This window comes from Plectropomus leopardus, chromosome 19, assembly GCF_026936395.1.
Source record: "Plectropomus leopardus strain MGB_pleo_1.0 chromosome 19, ASM2693639v1, whole genome shotgun sequence".
Classification (NCBI taxonomy): domain Eukaryota; kingdom Metazoa; phylum Chordata; class Actinopteri; order Perciformes; family Serranidae; genus Plectropomus; species Plectropomus leopardus.
In genome coordinates this window covers 6827199-6850317 of record NC_142194.1, presented here as the reverse complement: position 1 = coordinate 6850317, position 23119 = coordinate 6827199, and the positions used below count along the sequence as shown (strand labels likewise).

At 40.5% G+C, this 23119-nt stretch overlaps 1 protein-coding gene across 1 annotated transcript in view; it reads right to left on the bottom strand.

Moving 5' to 3' along the window:
- Positions 1-10708: 10708 nt before the first annotated feature.
- Positions 10709-23119, bottom strand: part of hs3st3b1b (heparan sulfate (glucosamine) 3-O-sulfotransferase 3B1b) — a 29397-nt gene continuing 16986 nt past the window's right edge. Inside the window, exon 2 of the mRNA XM_042508318.2 lies at positions 10709-15371. Coding sequence (XP_042364252.2) covers positions 14753-15371 — 619 coding nt within the window. The 3' untranslated portion in view covers positions 10709-14752. The remainder of the gene's footprint in view (positions 15372-23119) is intronic.

Below are 23119 nucleotides of genomic sequence, written 5' to 3'. Positions count from 1 at the left end.
ATTTATACCTAATTTGTTTATTTGGTTCCCACCAATCTACATATATCCACAGAGAGACAAATGCATGCATTTGTTTGTGTGCCATGTGTCACAGATGTATAATATAGATACAGAGCGCTGCACCATCTGCTGTGTGTATACAGCATTCAGCATGTGTGAGGCATATATAAACCTGCACAACGACATTAGTGATGGACTTGCATAGCAAACTTGAGCTGACACAAACAAGGTAGCAGCTATAAAACGCTTTAAAGGCAAATAAATCACACATTGGATAAGCAATGCTTTCCTCTTGAGCAGAAACGGGCTGTACACTGAACCTAAACATAAACAGGGAACAGTAAAATCACTCACACACAAATAGCAAAACCAGACGCCATAAAAATCACTAGCAGCACTGATTGCTAGAACTGAGGCAGCTCTCACAGGTGTATCGACACCAGCCAAAACATCTGTCTAACACACAGTTATTTTATTAATTCCCTTTAATCAGTGGAGCCCACCTGCCTTCTCCTCTACCTTTACATTTCTCATTTTACAAAAACGACCCCCCTTTTGGCCGCCATGACACAGACAGGTGTGTGAGCCAGCTTGCCGCTTCATGCGTCTGCTGGAAATAGAGACGCAGCTATAGAGCCAGCCGGGGCTTCATGTGACCAGAGGGGAGGGTTTACACTTGTGCAGCACACCCTCTCCCTGTCAGATATCCTGTCATGAGATGGCACAGACATCAAGCAAACATGAATCTGCATTCATAAACGAGAGGATAGGACAGACCGGGAGGAAACGAGCGCTGATGTAACACGCGAACAGGTTGTCAGTCCATTCTCCAGGGCTTCCAAACACACACAAAACATTAAAACTGTTCCACCTTTAAATGGATAGCCCTTTGAAATGCTCATTGAGCCAATGGAGTGCAGGACTTTGAGGAAAAGCCTCTTATGTTTCACGTCATTTCGCATTATTTTCTTTAAAATTAAATGAATGGGTGTCTGATTATCAATAGCCATAACCATAACTGACACCAACACGATCCTTGAGTTTCCTGTAAACAGGAATCCAAATTCACCTCATCTTTCCATATATAATGTAGGAAAAAGAGAAGACAAGCCTGATCTTGGCTTGGATAAAGGCGACGGAGGTGAGGTATAACTGACTGATCTGGGGGAAGCAAACCTGATAGGGCAGCTGTACAGAAACCTCGCTGCAACAACACCTTTGTTTAACCGGTCATTACCTCCGTGTAAACCAGCACGGGCTTCTCCTCAGGTGCGTCGACTAATCTCCTTTTATACCTGCGGTGATAAGATAGACTCTCTCTTGATCCCCGTGTTTCCTCTCGCCATAACATCTCTGGGGCTGAGCCTGTCGCAGCATGTCTGACATCTGTCAGACAGAGGAAACAGCAAAGGGGGAGGACGGGGGCTGCAGTGATCCGATGAGGCCCCAGATGTACCGGCTATATTTGGCATGTAGCGGACTTTGCATCCACCTGATACCACTTCAGTCAACGGTTTCATTTCTGAATATGTTAATTCAATACAGCATTAGATGTCTTTATGATCTAAATATGGATTTAAGTTCAATATAAAACACATTAATTCCTCTAAAAACAGACGTAAACTCATTGGAGCAGTCAGTCACTTTTTGATCTCTTCTATTTTGAAGGCTATGGGGAATTCCACTGAGACAACACTGCCTTTTTGGATGTTTGCAGACTCCTCTTTATCTTCCTGCATCACCTAATTGTACTGACACATGCAAGTCTAAATTTACTGTATTCTATTTTTTGCTGAATATCATTTAAGCTTGTGTCAATGTCACTGACCCAAAAGGATGACGTTAATTTCATTTAAAATTAAAAATACCCGAGAAGAAGCACACAAAATACAGGAACTTATCACGAGTTTAAAATGCAATGACATTTGAACCAGAACACCACAGCCTAGCAGCACTATGTCTAGGTCCAGCATCCAGTCAGATCACCAAATGTAGGAAAAACATGAACTAGTTTTCTTTTTCTGCCTCTGAGATTTCGGATGTGAACTAAATATTTCCTATAGGTGTTTAAAAAAATTAAACTTCATTTTTAAAAATTCAGCTGCAACATTTCTTTCTGCAGCAATGACTCAGTTGAAAACAACTTTTCATGGCAGTATCTTAAGTGGAAAAACAGCAACAAGTTACTAAAAACCAACTACGTTTGGTGGCTAAAAAGCTGCTGAAGATGCAGCCATGACATGCTTAAGGACAGTTTTGTTGTTTTATCTAAAACAGCGGTTTGCGGCTTGGCAGCAATATAGCCTAGGTGCTACACCATTCACCATTCCCTCCACCTACTGATGACAAAGGCAACCCATGTGCTACATCATTTTCGAAACATTGATATGATGCATATGAAATGTACATGTAACATCTGTAGTTTGCAGAAACGTACAATGTCAACGTTTTATCTTCTGGCGACTACGCTGAGAAATAAGAGAACCCGTGAAAACCTCAAAAAGTCAAATATAATTCCCCCGAGAGGCAGAGATCTCAAAATCTGGGCAAAATATATATATCTGCTGTGTATCACAAGTAGTAAGAGAGTGTGTTCTTCCTAATTTGGGTGAACTGCCAGAGGGTGCACACAGTCCAGACTAAACAAGGGATACGGTAAAAGGCCAAAGAGCAAGATTGCGTGAGAAGCCACCCACCAAACCACCACTTCCTCCTTAAAGAGCTGCACCATGTCGCGCTCTAAAAGGAGGGTAGACAGCTAAATTTTTAATCCCCCCCTGCAGCCCCTCTGCCATGTTTCCAGCCATTGTGACAAGGCTGTTTGGATATTGTGCAATTGCTTTGCAGCAGTTGAAGCTAATATGATCAAACACACCACATAGCAACCTGCTCTAGGTAGTGTCAAGGGACAGGAGGGGTGGGGGAGAATGGGAGAGGGAGGAGGCGGTGAATAGGAAGAATCAATAGGGGGTTCGCGTGTCTACCGCTGCCAGGTGTCTGTTCCCATCCCAAAGCCCAAAGCAGCAGCCGCCTGTACCCATAACAGCCCGTGAGGCACCCGCGATGACAATAAGACATCATCTGCAAACGCCACAATTACCCCCTGTCATTCTGCTCAGCTTCTCTGTTAATTACACAAACCATTTCCTTCAAGATGGCTCGCTTGGCTGCCAGCCCAGGAATCTATCACTCGTCTATCTGCGTCTGTCTGATCCATAAACAGGTTAATCAGGTTAGTCATGAGTTAATACAGGTGGCTTGGATTCAGGGGACAGGCTGGGAGCTCGCCAAGAGAACATGCTCCACTTCAACCTGCCAAGCTTCTTTTTTGTTTTTCCCTCCTCGCTCTTTTTATCGTCATTCACACCACATCCTGTTTGTCTTCCTCTCCGGTGTGTCTTTCAGTACTCCAGCTGAACAATTATCCAGCTCCAGACTTGTAAATATCAATGATGATTTCTGATGAGAGGCAAGTCACTGCCTGCTGCATGTGGACTGGGGAGAGAGAGCTGTGCTTGCAAAGCTTCAGTGGATACTGATAGCTGTGTTTGCACTGTATTATATTGTTCAGTAATATGGGCCGCTGTTTACTCTGTGCGATACATTTTCCATTGAGGTTAAGTGGCTCTGTGGACGAGCACACACCTCCCCTACAATGGCATTAGCCGATATTTCCAACTGGCAGAGTCTCAGCCACATCTGTGTCCTTGTTTGGACATTGGCATTGTCTGTTGTGGGACACTTGAGTCTTCTCTCCATGTGGAAACACAGTCGGCATGTTGGCATACGCACAATGTTAATCTCAATTTACCCACTGCATGCTTTTAGCCTTACATGAAATTAACCATAATCAAAGCAAGCAGAACAGAGACAAGACTGGCAGTCGTCAGCTGCTTTTGCACAGAGATCGTGCTATAAAGCCAAAACTAAGCCCCCCCTTCATACTGCTTTCACACAGAAACAAACAATGCCGGCATCATTCTACTCCAGTGTGGGATTATACACGGCATTACAGCACCACGGCATCCCGTGATCAAAAGAGCCATGACAGACGTGACACTAATCACACTAGCATCTGCCTCTAGTGTGAAGTTTAATATATGTGTCGGCAGCGCTGTCTTAACAGTAACAAAGGCATAATGTGTCAATGACAACCTGTTATATGACAGCTGTTTTAATCTAAGGGTCGGCAGATTATCAGCCTGGCCGATTATCTGGGCCAATATTTGGCATTTGACCCATTATTTGTACTGAAATCTTATTTTAATGATTTCAGATAAAATTAATGAAACGTTGCGCTACCTTGGCTCTGCTGCAGCTGTGTATATGTTGGAGTGTGTTATATTCAAAATTCTAAATTTCAACAGAAATATTTTCATTATTGTTGTCAATGCATATTGGTTCCATATATCAGTTATTGGTCTCATTAACAACTAATAATAGGCATCGAAAACCAAAATCAGTCTAAGCCTAATCTCGTCCTTTGCTCAGATGGACATTTTAGGCCGCTGTTCTTCTTTCTATTAGCCGCTATTTAAATCTGCTGCAGGGAGTCGCACACATAATCACGTCGTCAAAATGTTACACCTCACCATCATGGTTACGTCTGTCCGGCTTTACGTTTCACACAGACCTCGTCATGACGCTGTTACTACCGCTTTTCCTGGCTCAGAAGCGAGATCACTCCGTCCCCCCTTTCTGCGATTGTACGTTATACACAGAACAACAAGGCGGCATAATGGCCTGATATATTTGCCTTGAAAAGGCAGTGTTAAAGTGGCTAACATGTTGATAAAAGGGTAAGTGGAAACCTGCAAAATACAGAAGTGTTAAGAAAATTATTGTAATGTAACTGAAATACAACAGTGCACTGTGTCTTTGAGTCAAAATGCACTTTGAGGCAGACGGGGCTGGAATAAAATGTCTTATATTGTAATTAAACTTCCGAGCCGAGAAGATCAAAGGCAACTAAGAAAGGCAGAGAAAGTCTCCTTTTTAAAGAGACGTTACAACCTGTTCACCCACTGACAATAAAACATGATTAAAACTGGTAAAAAAAAAGTTACATACAGAACCTTTCAGTTATGAATATGGTTTTGTTTTATGGGAATATTCTGCAGTAATTCTATTCTTATGTGGGACTTCCTTTTTTTCACTGTGCAGTAATGTTTTTAATCCCTCTGGATGTCTGTGACTGACAGGAAGGAAATAGTTTACCCACCTTTTTATTTGCCACTAGATCACAGCATGCACACTGTGGGGATTTCTGCCATGTTCCACTCATTACAGCCCACCTCTTCCTTGGGGGCTGGAAAGCATGAACAGGACTGTTCAGTGACTTTAGCCAATTCAAAGTGGGATGGGAAGTTTAATTGCAACATAAAACATTTTATTCCATCCGAGACTGCCTCGGTAAAGTGCATTTGGACTAAAAGGCACAGTATACTGTTGCATTTCGGTTACATTACAAAAATATTATTAACTCTTCCTTATTTGAATAAGCCCCAGTTTTTACATAGCATACTGCAGCAGGGAGCTTTTGTTCGTTTTGTTTGCGCAACCTAAAAGGGAAAACACAAATAAGGAACAGGATGTGTCAGTCAGATATAGAGCATCTATACCCCTGAGAACCCAAAGAGAAAACAATGATTCAGAGCTAATTATAACTTATAAATCTAGACCAGTCCACACCTCACTTGGTAGAATGAAAATACTGTAAAATATCTCAAATGTGGGGAAACAGCTGCAATGTACAGAAAATGTTAATCTCAATTTTATGACAATATTCTCCTTCAAGTTTAAGTTCCACGCTTTTTTAAATGGATGATTCTAATTTTTTAAGCAGATTTTTTTAAATGGGGTTGTTATTCCTCAGTTTGGAGAAGCATGCAGGAGTTGTAACATGGAAAAGGCCAGAGTCTTTATAGTTCTGCATTGCTGTTTTCAATTCAGTTTAGTTTCGGTTAGTTTCAAGAGGGGGGTTGCTCATTTTAGCTGAGTTTTTATTGATTTAAAATGTGAATGATTTGAAATGATTTTAAGTTTTAGCTTAGTTTTTGCTAATTACAGTATAAGTTTTAAGGTTTTTTTATTATATTATGGTGGTTGTCCATCAGAGGCAAGATTAAAGTTCAGAATAGGTATTTAAACACAAACACAACAAATTGTGAAGGCAGTTGACTTAGATAGTTTTAGCTTTTAGTTTTGTTTCCTGGACAGGAAAGCAATGTACTGTTGTAGATGGGGTCAGCAACAAAAAGTAACCTATTTTAGCCACCTAAAATTTAAAATAATATAATGTGTAAATGTACACAATATTTCAAATATTTTCACTGCTTTACCTTGCCATCAGACAGCGATTTGCAAGCAAGAACTAAAGTTGTTTCATTTTTCTGTTGAGAGCCAAACTCCATTGACAAAAACAGTAATTTGACATAGCTGAACACAAAAGCTGCTGGTCCACTGCTGCCTCAATCAGTTGGTCAATTTGTGTTATTGTGTGACTTTGTAGTTTAAAACAGTTAGATCGGATTCACTAAACTCACACAATGACACAAACAAACTAACTGACTGAAGCAGCAGTAGACCAGCAGCTTCATTGTTCAGCAAGCTAAAATTACTGATTTTCTCATGGGGGTCTGGTGGCTTTCCGAGGGCATGGATGGAAAACTTAGATGTCTGACGGCAAGGTAAAGAGGTGAAAACATTGTAGATCGAGCATACACTTTGGGGTCCAGGTTATCGCTTGCAAACTTTGGTTCAAAGGTTTAACTGCAGGTAAAAAGAAGAAAATATGCACCAACATATTCTGAAATCACATCAGAAGTGCAGCAAATAGGACAAAATGAAAAAACTGCAATATTCTCAATATTGTACAGCCATAAGGTACAACCTGACTTTAGCTATGTGAGCATGAAATCAAATATAAATTTATAACATAACTGACAACAGAACAGCAGTCCTCTGCACTGCACCATTTTGTGTAACTCAGTGTGATATTTATCTATTGGAATACATACCGGCATATGAATTTCAAAATCCCCATGACCATGAAAACTATACCCACAATTTGCTGCGGATGTCAACATTCCCGTCCGTGGACAGGTTTGTAAATACATCACCGTCGACATTGTGAATGGGAGCCCTGTTAATACACAGAGGTGTTTCAGAGGCTTGTAAATAAACAGCCCTGGAGGTGTATCTCATTATGAGCCATAAGGAAACATTGGCTGCTTTTACAGGGAGTGAGGGTGTGCATAATGGGAGGGGGGCATTTCCGATGAGCGGGCAGACCCACCACCACCAGCAACCAAACCTCCCACACAGCTATGGGTCACCTGAAACCACACAGACCCCCCACTTCCATAACCGCAGTGCCAGGCTGAGCAGAAAACAGAAAAACAAAATGATTTTGCCAGGACATTTTCTTGCAGCGGCTTCACAGAGAGCCAGACGCACACATCACACACGCTGCCTGCCTACACTGCTTACTCAATCACACCACATGTATCAAATAGGAGGCTAGCGTCAAATCATGTTATTGCACGCTTTATATGAAGTGTAAATATTGAACTGTCAAATGGCTCACAGATATTCTGTTCCCATGTTTGAACCGCAAGAGGCAGAAAATTAGACAGACACAAGCCTGACTGGACACATGCAAGCTTTTTCAACTAAAATAATCAAGTTACTCAAATAACTGTCTTCGTGGTCTACCACTAACCTGTTCAAAAGCCAGTTTAGTATAACAAGTTTAAATGTCCTGTAAAACTACAAAATAATAATTGGTCGTAATTAGTTTGTATAAAAACAGGACAGTTCGTCCTCAAAAATAAGTATTTTTCTTCATACCTGTAGTTCTGTTTGATTGTTTTGTTGTTAGTTGCCGAGTGTTGGAGATAATAGTCATAGCACTAAATAGCACTACAGGTAAGATTTTGGGGTGAACCGTCCCTTTAAAGCAAACTGTGTTAAGTACTCAAGTTACTCAGATAATTATTTTTGGGGGGTCTACTCCTGCTTGAAGATCAATTCAGTACAATCAGTTAAAATGCCCTGTAAAACTACAAAACAATAATTTGTGTAAAGGTTATTCCAAAACTTCAAATACAAGGTTATAAAAAATGACGATATTTTAAGTAGCACAATTGAAATATAATAAAAATCATAACTTTGCCAACTGCAATATCCAAATCACAAGAACTGCAGTTTTTTTTATACAGGTAAAAAGTGTGCGTTTTGGTGCTACAGAGATGCCCCAGCCCTCAAACCATATTCCACACATAAGAAAACATGCTCTACCTAAATAATGGCAATATGATTTCTTGATTTCTTGGGTGGTGATGCACAAAAAAATTAATATATACTGTATGTAGAGACTACTTTTAGCATTTAAGTATGTCTATGACAAATATCTTCTTTTAAACTTTCATATGGCACCAGGAAAATACCAACACCCTACTGCACCAGGATTTTACTTTTGAAAGACTATGCGCAAAACTAAGTAAGCCAACTTTAATGTGGAGAATAGTTTAGTTACATGAGCACAGAAAATATACTGCACAGAGCTGATACTAATGCAATCACACACCAAGCTATAAGCACAGCAGAGAATGGGGAGGACAATTAACCTCCATGACAAAACTGCATTAGACACAATTGCTTTTATCAAATGATTCACCGGAGTTGGAAATCACTTGCATATACGACTTACATTACTGAGATAGATAAACCTTAGCCCAGCAGCCCACCTCATATACAGCAGCAGTGCAAAATACATTAGCTGTGCGGTAAATTATGTACATGAAAATCACAAAAATGCATTGCTTGAAACAGGCAGATGGAGTGTTGATAAGCAGGAGAGGACCATACGTTTGCAAAAAGTTTGGAAAGCAGGAAACACCAAGTCAGCAGTAAATCACAAGAAAAATAATAAAGCAATAACACATATAAAACACTGCTTTCATCCTGGAACATCTAAAAGTCTGTGGAGAGACTGTGCATGTTACTATTTGGCATGCATGTGCAACAAGCTGAGCTGAATTTCCAGTCAGAAGGTACCGTTTACTGGGAAATAGTTAAGCAAATGAGCCAGTCACCAGTTTAAAAAAACTAAAGCCAAAATGCAAGCACATTAAAATCTAGCTGGTCTGCAGGGAGCTAAAATGAAACTCCCCAAACAACCAAGAAATATGTCCCAAATCAGCCCACAACACTGAAACAATATTATTCATATTTCATCCCTTCAATGAACATCAAGAGAGCCCAATAATACAGAAAACAGCGAACAAAACACGAGCTCGTCCACTAAACCCAACGAATTCAGAGCCACACAAGCGCAGAAATTATCAGTAAGCAGTCAAATTACTTCGAAAATACTGCAGAAATACCAAAAATCAGAGCCAAAACACAAACTCTCATCATGCATGTTAGCAACCACTTAGCATTTAGCTTACCTTGGTCCCAGGCTTCTCCTGCTCCATCTTCGATTAGCTTCCTCCTTCTTCACCTGTGAGGCCCACGGCTGGTGTGACCGAAGGCTGAAGAAGTTTTCTGGATCCGAGCAGCAGCAGCGGTGTCAAAAACGTCCGTGTTTCCTCCACAAAATCGTCCTGAGGTGATACAATCTGACAGTTTGTAGCTAGCTTGCTAATGAAATGCTAAATTAGCTACTCGCGAGCGGTCCAACGTCCAACGACGAACTGCAGCTTCAAACCGGAGGGGGCGGGGCTTCCGACAACAAGCGCCATGACGTTTCCTTTCAGGTGTGTCACTCAATTAAAGGGTCAGTGCACCAAAATGACACAACATATTTTCTCACTTAATTCTACTGGTGTTAAGACATGTAGATGGTTTAATTTTTTTTATTTATTTATTTATTTATTTATTTATCTATTTATTTATTTATGTATTATCACACAAACACACTGTTTTTAAAGTCACATGCATTGAAATGCATAGCTCCAGTCAATGATCATGTTTAGAGCAAGAAATAATTAACTTCATGGCAACTTTAAAAAAATGTTTTTGTGACAGGAAGGGGGGTTATAATTTAAGAGCACAGTGTTCTCCACATTTTCAATTACATCTCAAGTTAAAAAGACAGATAAAAAGATACAATTAAAATAGTTTATTATTATTACTAAATAATAACAATAATAATAACAATTTAAAATATGACAATAATTAAAATAGGGAAAAAGGAGTGTTAAATAAATTAATATAATTTTTTTTTTTTTATCAAATGTAGCATTCTGTATTTATTTTATCATTAATGTTTGTTTTTTTATCTATAACTGGTAAAGGTTTTTCCTGTTACTGAGAATGATTTTTCGTTCGGGGTGGGATGGATGAAGTTTTTTTAGAATTTTTGTTCTGTTTATTCCAAATGAACAAAAAAGCCAGTAAACATAATTTGAAAAAAAAAGTTTTATTTTCAATTACCCAGGTTTTAGGATCTCTGTCTCCTCCACCAGATACAGGTGAGTTGATTGTAGTGGTCCCAGCATAAAAAGAAACAAAAAAAACGTAATGTGCGGTTTTACTGGTACAATTTATGTCACAGCTTTAATCAATTTCTTTCATTAAAATTTGTCATGCCATTTAAAAGTAGCATACATTAAAATGCTTAAATTTGAGGGTGTATTTTTACATTTAACCAATAAAACTCCTGCAGACAATCAATAAAATAAAAGTCAAAAACAAGAGGTTTTGGTAAAATATATACTTTTTTATTTATTTCTTCATACAAAGAAATATTTTGAATGTTCAGTATTTAATCACCTAGAAACATCTGTTCCATTTTGCTTTTTGCATTGTGTAAAATTAATTCCTTTGATGTACATACCACAAAATACTTGATTTACATGTCTTTTTCATTTTTGTACATACAGATCTGCTAGTCTAGATACATATTATATGTGGGTAAGACAAACATTTTTTAACATTTTTTAGATTTCAAAACAGGTTGAATAAAACTCAACCATAACCAATGCAGCAACATGGAGCAAGCCCATGGGTGCAAGTTGTTGTTTTCTTTTTTCAGATATTCCCTCAGTTACATGAACTTGACCAGAATTCAAATGCAGTTCTCCATCAGTTACAGGGGAAAATGTCAGACTTTCCTTCCAGGATGTGACAGCTTGCTAAAAGAGGTCATCATAAATGCTTTTTTAGAATCAAACATTGCACTAAGGAGAGAAGAGGAGATGGAGGCTTTCTCATGAACTCTCACGAGGAGAATCATGGCTCAGGCAGAGTGAAACTCAAAAGGATAGCACTACAAAAAACAAAACAAAAAAACAAGCCTCCATCTCCCCTGCTACCAAACATTGGTTTGAGGCTAAACCAGGCTGCTGGTTTCAACTGGAAAATAAGAGAAATAGTTGAATTGGGGTTTTTCTCTGTCTTAATGACAGGAGCAGGCTAACTGTGTTGGATTGGAAAGTTAAAGGGATAGTTCAGATTTTTTTGAAGTGGGGTTGTATGATGTACTAATCTGTAGACAGCATTTTATATTTAGGAGTAGTCGTTCGGCACAGCTCTAGTTTGGAGAAACAGGCTGAGGTACTGACAGAGACGCTAACCAAGCTATGGGGGCCAGCGACAAAACGTATTTCAGCCACCTTAAGAACATCCCACCTTAAAAAAACAATATTAGGTTAAATGTATGCTATATTGAGAGTACTCCAATTGCTTTGCCTTAATGTTAGACTGTGATTTCCAACTGCAAATGAAGCCAATATATCACTCTTTTTAAGACCAGACTCCATTGAGAAAAATAGTGATTTAACATTGCTTTAACACAGGAGCCCCTGGTCTACTGCTGCCTCGATCAGGTATTTTGTTTGGGTTTTTGTGGGACTTTGGTGTTTAAAAGGTTTAGTTTGGATTCACCAAAGTCACACAATAACACAAACTAAGTCACTAATCAAGGCAGCAGTAGACCAGCAGCTCCTGTGTTCAGCAAGCTTAAAATAATGTTTTTTTCAATGGAGTCTGGTGGCTTTGACAAAAGCGTAGATGGGGAACTGAAGTTGCTTCCCTGTTTGACTGGGCTGTCTGACAAAAACATAAGGCAGTGAAAATATAGCATAAACGTAAAATTACATTTTTGTTTTTAGGTGGTACTTTTAATAGTTGGTTTAAATATATTTTGATTTTCTTTTTTAAAAAATGGTTTCTTTCACAGCAGTACATTGCTTCGCTTCTGTGAACTCCAGCCTGCATCTCCAAAGTGGGAGCGTGCCAACTGACATCTACTGTATGTGATAAACTCACTATGGATCCATATAGCCCCAATTCAAAAATCAAAACTATACTTTTAAAGAGGCACAACATTTCCTTAACTTCAAAAGGAAAGAGGGACAATCAAATGTAACTTTTACCTAAAACCGAGTGACTATCTGGCCTTTAAAATTGATTCCTTTGTTGTGAGGATAGGTTGTGTACATTCAGTCTGGGCCCTGCTTAAACACACAAAGCCCTCCTCTGGATGCTAATAAATCCCGTCCCATTATCCCTGCATTTTCATAATGGCCACCACATTGAGCATGCATAGCATAGCCGAGCACAGCATAGCATGGCCGCCTCCCTGTGCCCTTATAATAGCGTGCCACCCGCTGCAAAGAGACGCGGGATAACACATCAAAGAATGATAACTCTCTCCCTCTTGCATATCAAGAATTCAAGTAGAAAGACACAAACAAAGAAGCGATGCAGGGGGGGAAAAGCAGAGATCAAGCTGTGTGATATCAACCCAAGGGTTTTTTTTTTGGCAACAAGTAGAGAGTTGTGATTTGTGTGAGGATGAGTGAATAAGGCATAAAGTATATAGGCCATGGACGATGGCACATGAGGTTTTCTGACGACACTAGAGAGGTTACACACCCCCGCCTGAGGCATTTCGTGCTGTGCTGAGAGTGCTTCACAAAAAAACCTTTCCTTTTTCTTTGATCTCTTTAGTTTGGGATCTAAGATGGGGCCTGGTGGACTTCTGTTTGAAGAAGCGCTGTTTCAGTGAGGCGAAGCCAAGTTGTTGTTCGTCTGTCATCTTTTCTATCTTTATGCTCGATTTCTGACAGATATGCCTCTGCTACCTCACACAAAGATTTTTCCCTCTCACTGGAAAAACAAGGCACACACTCCCCCCTGACCCTCAGTGCTCCTCCAGCTCCGCTCTCAACAAATCAAATGCCTCTCAAGGAAATTTGATTGAGACTTTGTGTGACCTTTGAACCAAGCGCATGGGGCACAAGCCTGGCTCTCAGCCAACACAGCTTCTAATGGGGAGTTAGAGAGCGGAGGCTCGATTGATCTGCCTGTTACCTTTACCCGATTAGCATAATGTTAACATGGACCCTTATGTGGTCCGGGATGGGGTTTACCGTTTGATGGATGGGTCATTCATTAGAGCGGGCAGCAGGAGCACGGAGAATGAAAGGGCAGCTGTATACTTTAAGCATGAGTGACACAATGAAGATCAATTAGGTCTATTGATCTAACTGTTATTGAGTGGAAAGGGACATGAGATCTGCAGCTCAGGCCGATGCCAGTGCAGGAAAACTGGATTGTAAAAAACTTAACATGGAGGTCTGAGCTGCAGTGAAACAGACACTCAGAATGACATGGTTTAAAGGTCCAGTGTGTAGGATTTAGAGGGATATATTGGTAGAAATTGATTATATAATAAGTATGTTTCTTTATAGTATAATCACCTGAAAATGTTAATTCTTTTTCGTTACCTTAGAATGCGACATTTATATCTACATAGAGAGTGGGTCCTTGGGTATAGAATCACTGTATTTCTACGGTAGCCCAGAATGGACAAACCGAACACTAGCACTAGACAGAGCCTTTCGAATTTTTGAGTTGGCCACTGCAGTTAGCAGCCCTTCCATGAGAAGCCAAACAGCATGAGAAAAACACTGATTTTTAATGTAAAACAAATTAATTCAGTGATTTTACTGATTTAAATCACCCAGCCCATTTGTTTTGCAGGGAAAGAGATTTCTGCAGATAATTCGGCTCCCGGTAAAAACTTCCTGAACGACTAGATCTTAAACTATCAGAGAAAAAAGGTGAGTGCCCATTGGTGGCCCTTTGTCAACATACTAACAGTGTTGGGAAAACACTGATTTTTAACATAAAACTGTTTAAATCACTGGGTCTGTTTGTTTTGGGGAAGAAGAGACTCCTATGGATAATTTGGCTCCCAGTAAAAACCTCTTGAACAATGAGAAGGAATTGTAGTGAAGAGGTTTTAGCTGGTTCTGTAATCCTCAAGATGCCCCCAAATCTTACACACTGTTCCTTTAAAATGGATGAACTTTAAATCATAATACATACATAAATGAGGATGGATAGGTGTTCTCCACTTCTCTGAGCACTCTGTACCCGTAATATGGTGCTTTTACATCTTCCACCTTAATTTCTACTTCGCTGATTATCTGCATTACGAAGCACCGATAAATCCGCTGAGTTTACAGAACCACGAGGGAGGAGCGAGAGAATTCAAAATTAAAAGGAGGAATGTTAAAAAAAACCAACATGTGGGCCAGATGTTATGTACAAATATGGTTAGGCAGCTTAGTGAATTAATTGCTTAGAAATAAAAATAAATTATTATAAAATAGATTTCTGTACATTTTACATATATATAGCAATATCTCCACATCTTGCCATTGAATTACAGAGGAAAAAAAAAAACGTCTTGACAAATTAACAAAAAAAAAAGAGTCTTATGATTTTCACATCAATCCCAACCAAAGTTATGTCCCGTCATCTGGTAGAACTTCATGTTGAAGGGCCTGTAGAAGTCCCGTAGCCTCTGCACCACCTCAGGGTCAATGTTCGGATGGGTCCGCCCTTTGGTTTTGCCCAGGCAGTGCGGCTTGCTGCTGCCCTCCGCCTTCTTGAGGCACGGGAAACCCTTGGTCTGGTTGAAGTAAAAGTGTTTGTCCGTGATGATCCTCTTGAGCCCCAGGAAGTCCTGCACGCGGCCCAGCTCTCCGGCCGGGTCGGTGATCAGACGCTCGCCGCTCACGAACAGGATCTGCTCCATGGGGAAGTACTGCAGCCAGTTGTCCAGGTGCTTGGCGTAGATGCCGATCTGGATGGCGCTCCACGAGGTGTCGATGAGCCCCGTAGTCCTGTTTTTGAAGGTGAGGCTCTCGAAAGAGGGAATGTCGGGCTTCTTGGACAGAGTCTGAGTGTAGTCTGAGATAGCCCTGGTGACGGGGTCCCTCACCACCACAATCAGCTTGGTGTCCCGGGACATGGCGGATATCCTGGCCGGAGCCTCTCTGGTCACAAAGTAGCTGGGGGTTTTCTCCATGGTTATCTGACCCTCCAGGGTTTTGGGCATCAGCTCCCTGCAGAAAAAAAAAGACAAAAAGGAGGTTAGGAGGAGGGTAAGGTGGAGCAACGTCTTGCATAATGTAATCAAGTTGATGGAGTGAACTGTGTTCTGTAATCAATGACTCACCGAGCCTGTTTAGCCTTATTACAGGGCTCGAAAACCTATTAGTGCAGGCAGCTCTCCAACATCAACATGCTCACTCACTCATAAGATATCTCACTTCTGACAGAAAACAGAACCCTTATTTACTGCATAATCAAACAAAGGGAAACATTTATTGGAATTTCTAAACATGACTGACCCCAAATTTCACCATAATAGGGAATTTGGAGCTTCTCACCTCATCTTAGACTCTTCAATCCATCCCCTTCTCTTTGTATCTAACCTGTTCTGATAAGCCCCTTCAGTATTTTCATTATGAGTAGCCTACAATGCCTTAAAAATAAATAATTTAACTCAACATGTGTGAAATTTCAATTTTTAGATGTGACCAAGAAGACACAAAATTACCTCAAAGAGATATCAGACAACTGACAAGAGACACAGAGTTAACTATAAATCAGGAAAAACAACCAGAAAGAGACACAAAATGACCAAGAAAGACACAAAAACACCTCTCAGAGAAAGAAAACCAGAAAAAGATGCATTAAGACGAAAGAAAGATGCAAAACAACAACAAAATAAAGACAAAACTAGCACAAAGTCCGTGTTTCTTGCTTTTACGTCGGAGAGGTGGTGGGGCCTTTTGCATATCTGTGCCCAGGGGCCCATTTTACTAGTTACTGGATGTAATATTCCTAAGAGTTTAGACTTAATCAAAATTAACCCCTTCTTCTTTACACTATTGGAGCCAAAAATGAAAAAACACTCAATTTGCCTTGCTGACTCAGGCAGAGCTGTGCCACGGTGCCCCGCCCCTAAACAACCCACAAAAAAATAAGACACACTACAGCACTGAAAGATGATGAGGCTTGTTTCAGAAAGGCAATCTGTTTTTTGACAAGAGCGGGTTTGGTTTTGGGTGAAAGCTGGCTGATGGGCTTTAAACAGATATGTTACATGCAGACGTATAATCAAGAGGCACTTGAGAACAACTGGTTTTGAAGGAAAAGTGAAAGCGCTCCGCTCTCTCGGCGTTAGGTTTCACAAATGGTGGCCGACCGCAGAGGCTCGATTATGGTGGAGGCGATAAGAGTGGTTTGACTGACATTGGGACGCAGATCACCTTTCCCTCTTTGGCCCCCTCGAGCAATGAAGAAAACTATGTGTGATCGAGTGTGTTTCTGGTGCTGGCTGGATGGGAGGGGTTCGGATTATGGAGTGGGAACTGCAACAGTTAAAACTACTCATCAAAAAACAATCACTGAAGTAAAAAATGTTAAGGGGCACACAAACATCCAAAAACAGCAAAAGGGAAGTTTAAAGCAATGAACTGGAGGAAAAAACAAAGGAAGGATGAGATAACCGAGGGCACTTATCAATGTGAACATGCTCTCGCAGATAAGATTCCTGTTAGCCTGTTGTACCCTTTGTTGTTAAGGTTACGGCACTAACACACCATTGTGTAGAGCAGTGATACTAAATTTACAGCCCGCAGGCCAAATCTGCCCCCCACACCCTAAATCATTTTCTAATTCACAACAAAAATAAGTGATTCACAGTGGGATTTTTTGTACTTTTAGTGTACACAAGAGTGCATAAAACAGCATCACAATAAAGGTTGTTTATAAAAAATTTTTTTGTAAAATCATAGAATTGGCCTAAAATCCTAGACACGTCCAAAAATGTCCCATAATGCTTAAAATTTCCTGAAATCTGAGAAATGTCCTAAAATCCTAAAAATGTACACAAATTCTATAAATGCCCACAAATCCTAGAAACATCCTAAAATCCTAGTAATGTCCCAATCTTCAAAACGTCCAGAAGTCCTGAAACCGTCCTAAAATCCAAGAAATGGCCTAAAATCTGGCCCCTGGCCTTCTGTCATTTTGCAAAAGTGGCCCTCAAACAAAGCAAGTTGAGTATCCCAATGTGGACAATACTCTTGCAGTCGATCTCATTCAAATTCTGTGTAATCCCACTTTTCCACGCTGAGAAAACTAAAACACAATATTGTACACATTCTGTTCTCTCAGAAGTCTGTAATACTCGATTCCTCCCCAGAGCTTCAGCTGCTCCTCGGAAATCTACTCTAAAAGCTGGAATCTAGTTCATGTCCATCCAGCTCATGGCTAATTCATGGAACATCGGCTCTCCATCGATGCACATATTTGTGTGCGAGAGGGAAAGGGAACGGCGAGGGAGGGAAAGAAATACCCAGGGTAACGTCAGGTAACCAATAAAATGCCTCATGGAAATGGTGTTGGCAGATTTGTGTAATCCTAATGCAGTGCCAGTGATCTAATTATGATAATATGCTCTTGATTGCTGACACATCAGAGGGGTGAATGGAGTAGACGGGGGGGAATAAAGCTGTTTCCAAAAGCTCATTCAGGGCCAGACTGGGATTATAAACAAACAAGCCAGAAATCTAACGTCAGACCAGCGTTTAGTTTTATTACTACATACAAAAACAGCTTCAAAAAACATTCAAATGTGTCTTACGTGCACACAAATAATTATCTAATTTTTAAGCAAGACTTCCGCAGTATTTCCAGCTGCATTTGGACCACCAAAAATGGATGTTTTTGCAAGACATTGGAGGCACTTGCAGCTGTGATTGTGCCTCAAAAAGAAGATGTTTTTTGCAAATCAACTGCATTTACAGAGATGATTGTGCCACCAAAATTCAGTGTTTTTCTTTTAGCAAAACGTCTGTGGCACGTCCATCTATGAAGCAGGTGTTTTTTGGCGGAACACTGCTGCATTTTCAGTGGCCATTGTGCCACCAAAAGCAGGTGTTTTAAGCAAGAAATCTGCACCATTTCCATCTGTGATTGTGCTACAAGTTGTTTTTTTTTAGCACACTATCGCTGCATTTCAAGAGGAGATTGTGCCACAAAAAGTGGGTGTTTTGAGACATTTGCAGCATTTCCAGCCCAGATTATGCCACAGGGGATTTTTAGCAAGGCATCAATGCCACTTCTAGTTGTGATTGGGCCACCACAAGCGTTTCCAGTGAATTATTGCCAGCATTTCCATCTGTGGTTATGCCACCAAAAGCAGTTGTGTTTTATGGAGACACTTGCGGCATTATCAGCTATGATTATGCCACCAAAAGTGCATGTTTTTAGTGATACATCTGCTGCATTTCCAGCTGAAACTGTGTCACCAAAAAGTGGTTGTTTTTTGGCCGGACATTGCTGGCATTCTAGCCATGATTGTGCCACCCAAATTTGGCATTTTAGGCAAAAACATGATCTTTTCCTGACTATAACCAAGTGTTTTTGTACCTTAACATAACCACCGCGTTGTTGGAATCTAAGGAAATGTAAAGTTTCAGCATCTCCGCTACATAATAACATACAAATGCAACATATCTGTGGTTTGTAGAAACGTACAATGGGTTGCTATGCCAATCATCTGGTCAGGCTGCAGGGAATTCTCCCGGTGCTCCTGATAGCCAGTCCAGCCCAAAGCTCATTAATAGCTAATCCAAATCAAAATGTAGTCAGCATGCGGTTTTATGCAAGAGCATGACAGATCTTTCCGCGTGCAAACAATCTGTGGAGATAGATGCAAACAACGTGTAATAAGCACACACATTAATTCTCTGCCACAACTTAAAACCCTCTTGAATGTCTTCAAGGAATGTAAACCAAACATGCTCGACTTGAAACTGTGCGCTATTCCTCATTCTCTCGATGCACAATGGTGATACTGCCTGCAAGCTTTTTGTCATTCCTTGTGCTAACATACAAAAAGAGTCCAGAGCCGACACAGAGGAGGCAAATGGCTTCCCATCTAATCCGATTTCCACATGACAATGCGGCACGGAGATAGGGAGGAGGCCTGAGTTACAATGTGCATAGTGATAGATTATGCTGATCCAAGCTCTGGGATTTTTTTTTTTAAATCAAGTGTTGGGGGTTGGAGGAACATAAAACAAGGAGATGGTTGGACAGCAAGAGAGAAAGAAAGTAAGGAAACCCCTAAAAAGTGCCAAGAAGAGACCCCCCTAATAAAAAATCTCCACCTCTGACTTTGCCCACTCTCTGTGCCAAAGAGGTAAAAAAAAAAAAAAAGAGAGAGAATGAGAGAGAAGAGGAGGGGGATTTTAGTGGGACAAGTAGCTCTTGGAGAAACAATGCCTATTATGCTCCTTTTTGATTTATGAGGTGCCGCTTTTAAAGATTCCGTCAGCAAACAGGCAATTCTGTGACACCGGGCTCCTCTTTTTTCCTGCTTTTCTTTGAAAGTGAGCCATTGTCCCTGAGTGGAGGGGTGAGCGGGGCAGTGGTCAGGGCAGCGGGGCGGGGATGGGGGCAGGGTGGAGAGGGGAAGGAGGGAGGAAGGGGTGTTTATCGAGGGCTGAGTGGAGCACTTCTCCGTCCTCCTCGGCCTTCGAGTGAGAGAAGCCTTTTGGAGGGCTCTTGAGTGGAACGTGTGCCAAAATTGCCCTGCAAACATCACCCTGTCCCCCTTAGATACCAGCGGCTCCACAGACTGTCTAATAAGGAAAACAATCGGCCTCACGCAGCAACATACTCTTAAATTTCTCCCATGTTTTTTCCAGTTTTTTGTTGAGAGAAAAAAATAACTCCAGATGCACTAAGCATTCTTAATACCATTAACATCTGGATCGACGTCAGTTTTGTCGTGCTGCATTCAGACGGCTTTCTCAAGCACTTTGGAACCTGAAATTAATTTCTTCTAAAACATGGGTAAAAAGACAATGAGCAACTTGCCAAGAAATGACCCTCAAATTGCAAAAGAAAATAGTAAATGTTAACAATAAAATGGCCGTAAAATTAGCTTGGGATGATTATTAGATATAACCAAAATTTGTTCACTCAATAGGGCTGTCAAGTGATTAATTTTTATGATCCAAATTAATCACTGAATTTCAACAGATAATTGCGATTAATCACATTTTTTATTGCATGTTAAAATTCCATTGTTGCTCTATTGTCCATTTTTCATTTCAGAACAGTTTTACTTGAGTAAATGTACTTAGTTTCCAGCACTGGTCATCAGAGGGGCACACAGTCACAAAAATTAAAGTAATTGGGATCAATGGACTAAGCAGTGAAGTATTTCTGTTGCCCTGGAATTTAATAATCCAACCATTATAATTACTCAAATCATAATCTAAGTTTGATTTTCTAAAATTCATGCATTTTTTTGTTTTTTAAATATATATTTATATGTTTCCTTGCATTGGAAAAACAATTTATGGACTGTGAAAACAAGATTTTTTGGTAAGTCTGCTGTCGACCACTAAATTTCCTGCCACCTCGGAGAAGAGCAAAAGTAAGAAAACACTGGTGAATCCCAGAAATCAATGCGTACTAACAAAGTGGGAATAAATCATGAATAAGAACAAAACTAAGAGAAAACAGTCAAATGTAACCTTCAATATCATGATTCCAAACTTTTTCCTTGCTTGTACTTTCACATGATTTATATCTTGACTTTTTTTTCTGCTCTCAGCCTCTCTGCACCTCCGTCCACTGAGAATATTCCAGAGTTAAAAGACATGCCAAAAACAGCGATAAGACACAAAGCAGAGGCCCTTGTCACATGACAGCATCAAAAAGGGGCCGGCGGAGTGGCCCTTTGGCCTGTGTTTTAAAGAGCCCTCATCCCGCTGGAGATAAACGGCAGGCAGGAAAAAAAGGGTTATTTCTGTCTGATGCTTTCTGCCTCCCTCCTGTCATGTTTGATTTGATGATAACGGGCTGCCACCGAGCCGTCTGTGTCACAGCATCCCTGACAAAATGACTACTTTACTCATAGACAAAAGGAGAAGAGCTATTTGGCGCGCGTCTGTCGATTTTCTGTTCGATACAAAGGGTTTTCAATTGTCTCACATGTCTGGATGTTGAAAGCATTTGAATCTCAAATTAGGGTTTGTTTATTTGAATACAGACAAATCAGAGGGCACTTTGTATCCACCGGGGAAGACAGGGTGTGGCTATACTCTTATGGGCATTTAAAGCTAAAGATATTTGGTTTCTATGGATTGAAGACGCTGGAGCGAGTGTTATCTCCTCATGGGAGGTAACACCATGCAAAACAACAGTGAACAACAGTGAACACCAGTACTCCAACAAGAGGCTGAATTAGACTTGGGATGATTTAAATAAATTCAGGTTAAATTATTTTGCATCTTCCAACACTGCCATCACTGGGCTGTTATCAAAAATGGCATGGCCCAGCATTGGCCCAAGCTCAGTATACCAAAAATATAAATCAGGCAGCATCTGGTTGCCTGACTTGGCTGAGACTTGGGATGAATGACGCCCCAGAATCTGGCCAAATAAACCTGATCGATTCTTACCACTAACACTGCCATCAATGTGCTGTTATCAAAAACGACTTGGCCTATCATCAGCCAAAACTAGGCATGCTGTGGAGGAAATAAGTCAGGTTACGTTTGGTGGCCCACCTCGTCTGAGACTTGGATAAACTGTCCCAATTCCAGCTGCAGACATAGCCATCACTGGGCTCTTTTAAAAGATGACTTGGCCCAGCATCGACCCAAACTCGGCATGCCAGGAGAACTATGTCACGCCTTGTTTGGTTGGTTGAATGACACCCAAAAACTGGGCCAAATAAACTGGCCTGATTCCAGCTGCCAACACAGCCATCACTGGGCTTTTATCAAAAATGTCCTGGCCCAACATCAGCCAGAACTCGGTTAACATTGCCATCACCAGGTTATCACCAATTTATGTCTAGGTGCTAAATTCCTGACTTTTGATCACATGAAAACACTCAAAAGTCTCCCTGCTCTCTTTCCCATTGATCCCAGAGGTTCCCCCGACCTCTTGACAATCAGACCTTGAGGTCCAATGGCAAAGTGACACTTCACAAGTGGGAAGACGAAGAGGGAGGAAATGAGAGCAGAGGTACTGAAAGGCTGCCTTTCTTTTCCGAGGGCCTCTTACCCGAGCCCTTCACATGAACCAGTGCAGTGGACGTATAAGCATTTTCAGGAAATACAAAGAAACATCTTTATCCCTTGTTGGACGATAAGGATCTCGAGCACCATTTGTTCGTTCAGAGCTATAAATTTGAACTTTTCAACCCTGGTGACGAGAGGTGGTTGAGTGAAACAAATTCAAACAAAATGCATGTCCTTTATAAGACAATGCGTGAAATTTAACAATCTAAAAAGCTCTCCTGGTGTTAGAAACGCTGTGGAAAGGCTGATAGATGATGCATGCAGATATGGAAGGTTTGGTGCATGAATTCATGGATGAGTCACTGGTAAATAAAAGCAGTGTTCTTCGCAGCATTCACTTAACCCTTTAAAATTCGAGCAAATTGGCTTGATTGCTTTTAAAAGCACGGGAGGAAGGACATGGGTAATGAAAGAAGAAATGATCCAAAAAATAGCAAGAAATTAGTAAAAAGAAAAAGAAAATTTCCTAAATATTAGTTTTTAAAAAAAAAGAAAAAGAAAGCAAAAACTAAACAACCAAAGCAAAGAAGACTTGGAAAAAAGTGTTTCAAAAACTACAATTATTCTTTTTTTTAAATATAATTTTCTAAATCTACTAATTTCTTCTCATCTGTGAGACATTTCTTATTAAGTGGTTTATTGCATTTTTCCCCATGTATTTGAAGAAATTTCCTCAGATTTCAAAGGATGAA